Source organism: Epinephelus moara, chromosome 9 (assembly GCF_006386435.1).
Source record: "Epinephelus moara isolate mb chromosome 9, YSFRI_EMoa_1.0, whole genome shotgun sequence".
Lineage (NCBI taxonomy): Eukaryota > Metazoa > Chordata > Actinopteri > Perciformes > Serranidae > Epinephelus > Epinephelus moara.
In genome coordinates this window covers 33,352,376-33,357,934 of record NC_065514.1, presented here as the reverse complement: position 1 = coordinate 33,357,934, position 5,559 = coordinate 33,352,376, and the positions used below count along the sequence as shown (strand labels likewise).

The 5,559-nt window shown below is 38.0% G+C and overlaps 1 protein-coding gene across 1 annotated transcript in view; it reads right to left on the bottom strand.

The window, feature by feature from the left end:
- Positions 1–5,559, bottom strand: part of ptpa (protein phosphatase 2 phosphatase activator) — a 35,729-nt gene extending 30,170 nt beyond the window's left edge. Inside the window, exons 1-3 of the mRNA XM_050053347.1 lie at positions 5,405–5,559; positions 4,382–4,479; positions 3,361–3,447 (exon numbers count right to left, since the gene is read on the bottom strand). Of these exons, the coding sequence (XP_049909304.1) occupies positions 3,361–3,447; positions 4,382–4,479; positions 5,405–5,429 (210 nt within the window). The 5' untranslated portion in view covers positions 5,430–5,559. The remainder of the gene's footprint in view (positions 1–3,360; positions 3,448–4,381; positions 4,480–5,404) is intronic.

Sequence of the window (5,559 nt, the reverse complement as noted above, 5' to 3'; positions counted from 1 at the left end):
ACCGTAACTAATATTTATCATCAGTACCATCATCACATGATGGGTTTTCAGAGCTAAAGAGAAATAAAGAGCAAACAATAAACCATGTGATTTATGTAATCAGCCCAACAGCGCCTGGTTCACTCTGCTAATTCTCAGCAGGTTAAACCTCTGTGATCATTAGTGTAGTAGAATTTCAACTGTGTTTTTCTCATTGAAATAGTTTTGTTTCTGTCTAAGACAAATTAAAAGAATGAAAAGGTGATTATTGAGTGGCTCATTATGCCGTTTGAAGGAGAACAATCACTGTTGCTGCTGCCCTGAAACGTACATCACAATATTATTTTATACTGTGAAGTCGTCTGATGGCTTACACATAAATACATGTTAATGTCAAAAATTGTACTGTATGATAAGCTATGTTTACATTTTTCAATGACAAAAAAATAGGAGGCAACGGAAGTTGTGATTGTAGAAGAATTACAGCACAGCACCTGACCATGTGTGAGTTGGTTCACAGTATGTTATTGTTTCCCTGTCCACACTACAGCATATACCAGCATGATACCTGTGGGTTTAAAGTCCTCCACTGTGAGAGCATCAGTGAAAAATATCAACTTTGTGATTCTTTCTCTGGGAGCCATGATCATCAATGCTAACTTTCATAAACATCTGGTCAGGGAGTTTTCATGCAATTTATCTCTATGAACACGTCTGCATATAAATGCAGAATTTGTAGGCAATGAGACAAGATTTTGGTATCTGAAGTGTTTCCGTTTCTAGTCTGAGTATTATTGACCAATCACGTTTGAATGGGCTTTGATTGCCGGAGGGGAAACAGTCTGTGTGAAAGCAAAAGAGGAGGAACACACCAGAGGGAATGAAATCTCAGAACACATCTGCTATCGTCTGATGAAGATTTAGCTTTTTCGTAGCTTTGTTTGTTTTTTAATCTGCATTTATATACAGATATCTGTTTATAAAGATTAGCTGAAATATTGCCTGTACCTAAAAAACCTACACCTATAGTTCCTAATAGGACTGTACAATGACCGGCACTCGGAAGAGGAAGTCTTGGCCCTGATATCCACTGGCTACATGGGAACAACACAAATATTGGCTGTTGCCCCCATATGCAAAATCCTTGTCCATGACAATCTGTGTCATGGAAATGACATGACAACTGAGCAAACTCTCTGAGCAAACACTGGACACTGAAATAAACTCAACTCAAACTACAATTACCAAAAGTCAAAAATGTTTAGTCCAGTAGATTTGTTTCTGGATGTCATGTTTCATTTTAACATGAGCAGGTAGCAGGAAGCAGAGAAAAGACAGCTGGAGACAGATCTCAGGTCAGATCTTAAAGAGGCCAAGTGATTAATATAGCCAGAAGTGTGGGCTTACTGTGTGTCTATTATGTAAGAGTTTATTAGCTTGCAGGAGACACTGCAAACAAGCACATTTAATGCAGCAGCCTGAGTACAAATGAAGACCAGATTAAGAGCACATTTAACTCCTATTTTTAAGTCATTGCATTTACTGCCTTTCAGTTTTAGAACTGATTTTAAGATTATCTTGCTAGTTTTTTTTAAATCACTAAGCTGTCCGGCACCAGTTTATCTCTCAGACATGCTGTTGCAGCGAGCAGGTTCCTCAGATCCTCTACAGCTGGCCTCCTAGTCGTCCCACAAATTTCAACAAAAACGTGTGGTGAGTCAGCGTTTGGCCACTGCAGCCCAAGTCTCTGGAACAGTCTGCCTGAGAATCTGAAGAACTCCACCTCTGTGGACATTTTTAAAAGAAACCTTGAGACGAATCTTTGTAGCTTGGCATTTACTTAAAAGGATAGTAAAGATTTTTTGAAGTTGTGTTGTATGAGGTACTTATCCATAGCCAATCACTACGTTCACATGACATTCGAGAAAATCGATTTATGGTCTTAGTCCGACTAAAACCAAATTTTTAAAATACATGTTAACATGTTAGTCTAACTGAAATCGTACTGAATCAAATTTCTCAAAGCTTGACTAACACACCCAGATAATGTAGCTGGGAGTCAAATTACTCCTGCATGTATACAGTCAATCGGACTCAAACTGGCCTAGGCGCTCTGTGCATGCTCCACTGTTTCCATCCCGGGCTTTGACCCAGAAGTAGAATAGCATTAAATGCATAACAGAGGAAGACAAGAAAAAGAAAAAGTAAAGCACACAGCATGTACGAAATGTACAGGGCTGTAAAGTTGTTGACCATGGTACCAGTTCCTAAAGACAATGATTTCTGACGGGGCACCCATAAAAGGTTTCCATTTCCCATCTATGCTCTCATCAAAGCCACCAGACTCCATTGAAAAAACAGTAACTTGGGCTCACTGAAAACAGGAGCTGTTATTGTGTGACTTTGGTGAATCCAAACTAACCCTTTTAAACACCAAAGTGACACAATAACACAAACAAAATAACAGTTTGAGGCAGTGGTAGACCAGCAGCTCCTGTGTCTAGCAATGTTAAATCCCTGTTTTGAAGAGAGTGAAATAACGGCTTAAGTTCCCTGTCTGAATGGCTGTCTGCCAGAAAGGTTTAGCAGTGAAAATATTCTAAATATAGCGCACACTTAAACTGATACAGATTTGTTTTGGTGAATTTTTTTTTAGATGGCTTAAATAAGTTTTGTTGCTGACCCTCTATAGCAGTACACTGCTTAGCTTCCATGTCGGACTCAAGCCTGCTTCTCCAAGCTGGGGGCGTGCTGACCACTATCTACGACTATCTACAACAATCGTCATTTTACGATGACTATGGATGATTACCTTATACAACCCAACTTCAGAAAAATCCAAACTATCCCTTTAAGGTTAGTTAGTCTACTGACTTCTGTTTATTTTAAACATTTTATTTCTTATTGTTATTGTAATTTTTTTGGCTGTGCAAAATTCTTTTTACTATTGACTGCTTCTTTTTTTTTTCTTTCTGCTACTTTTTTGGTCTGTGCTGTATGTAATCTTGCTCTGTGAAGCACTTCAATTGTATAAAGGGTGTAAAATTGATTGGAAAAAAATGACAATTAAAGCTGTCATTTATTGATATTTTTGCAGAAGTGTGGAAATCACCATCAAAATAATCATAGTCCACAACAAAACCTGATCAGAATCTGCCACTGTATACTGTCCAATTTATTGATGCAAATAGGCTTAATTTACACACAATGAACCAATATGGTCTGTAGAACCTCCACCGTTCAAAAAACTGTGGAAGCATGACGTCTCCATGCACGTGAGCATTGTTTCCTATCCTATTCTTTAACCATCAACAATCCTTAGAAATGTAAAAGGCGACCAGCACGTGCTTTTAAAAGCCACTGCTATGAAAGTCAACTTACCTCAGACACTTTATATTCACATGTGAACTTCTTTCCCTTCACACCTTCATTCAGTGTCAGAATGAAGCCCATGTAGTCAGCATATGCCTGGAGGAGGGAGACATGTTGAAAACAGGAATGTATTTTACAGAAAACTTTACCCTAAAATGACCATTTGTGAATTTATGAATTACTCACCCTGTGTTACTTTGAATTCATGAAGAAAAACGGGGACCAAATTTAACAACAGCAAAACTATATCAAAACATCTGTCTTTCTGATCAGGACTGAAAGCAAAACTTATCTCTGCTTTCAGATGCTTCAAATGTGTAAACAGATGTTTAGATATAGTTTTGCTGTTTTTAAACATGGTCCTCATTCACTTCAATAATTCAGCTATGTTTGCCAATTTTGGATTCTTCACCCACCGGAGGCATGCAACAAAAAATAAGTTTTGTCACAAATTTGTTGTAACACAGCATGAATAACTGATATATTAGTGGTCATTTTGTGGGTGAAGTATTCCTTAAAGATGTGTTGTCAGAAGAACTGCTGCAAAAACTAAAAACAATATTATGATATTAATAGGATTTTTTTTTTACAATAATAATAATGGTAACGATATGGCAAATGTTCCATTGTGATGGACTACAGCAGAAAAATCTCTTTAATCATGTACTTCAATACCTTTATAACTAAATCTCGATAATTAAATCTCTTTCCTAAGTCTGAGGATCATAAATCATAACAAACCCTCTATACAACTACAGGAACCAAACTACAGGTGTAAATAAAGCCTGTACGTGATGATAATAAACATTTTTGTTGTAAAGAGATTCCTTTAATGCCAAATTCACTTTTGTCAAAAGGTTGATTTTATAAACACCTCTCAGTTTCACACGGAGTGAGGCCTACATGTTATTTCTCAACATGTTCTTGGTGTGGTTTGGTACTTGGAAAGTAGAAAGATTATCAATAAAGTAGAAAGAAAGAGAACAGAAGACTCTGAAACATGTTCACACAGCCACAGGCAGCAACCTACTTGAGATCGCTTCCACTTGCCCATGTCAGGCACCATGCTGATTTCCTTCTTGGGTACCATGTAGGAGACTTCAGGTGCTTCATCCTCAGGAGTGGATCCTAATTAGTTTAGGAAGAGACAGATTTCAGAGATAATTCCACTTTAGATATGCAGCAAATATTTTACTGCTTTTGTTTGCTTATTTTTGGTTTTCTAAAACAGTGAATTCAATATACTCAATCTGAGACAGTTAAATTTGTCTACTAGCTACTATAGATTTTTAACAGAAAGCCTGGGTTAGAAACGGGAGTTTAAAAGCTGTGACTGTTAACCAATCAGAAAAGGTCTATTGGTTTGCACTATGGGAAATGTAGGATCCTGTATGTTTGGAGCTTGACCCAAACTAAGGACTATATCCTAAGACACCTGTGCTTCTGCTGTCTCATTTATATACAATTCATGTTTAAATCTGTCTCCTGTGACTGCTGGACCTTCAATCTGAACGCTTAATCTATGGTAACCTACTTGGCTCCATTAGTCACATCAATCTTCGTGCATGGTTGGTTTGACTTTGTAAAACAAGTGTGGAATAATTTAACCCTCCAACTTTTAGGTACATATTGCCTTGATGATGCTCTCAATAAATGAATAGACGGCAGTGGTTCTACACTGTAAACTGTCTCCTTCAAATTCAATCTACATGCTAGCTAACAGCTACTGGGCAGTAAAACACGCAACTGAAGGGTTTTAAGAATGTGAAAACGACTGCTAACAACACAATACAGAGCACGACATCATGTTGGTATACCAGTATATAAGGAGCCCAAATGGCAACTCAAGTTATTCAGGATGTATGTGGATGGTTTTTCCCGAGGACAGCTGCGCTATACCTTCTTGACTTTTCTAACAAACGTAAAGTTCAATCGTTAAATGTCCCATGTGGCATTGTGGTGAACCGGCAAACGCTACTAGCAAATGACACAAGTGTGCAAAAGTGAGACAGAAGTTGCTAATACTGAGCAGAAGCATTCAGCTGTGTTTTACCTGACTGCTGCTCTGTTTCCGCCATGGTGAGGCTGCAGTCTTCTTCGTGGGTTCCAGGCAGGATTAAATCAGCAATAGCTCACTACTGCACTCTGCTGTTCGAAAAGGAAATTGAGTCCCTACAAATGCTACAAATCAACCTATTCTCTCTTCCT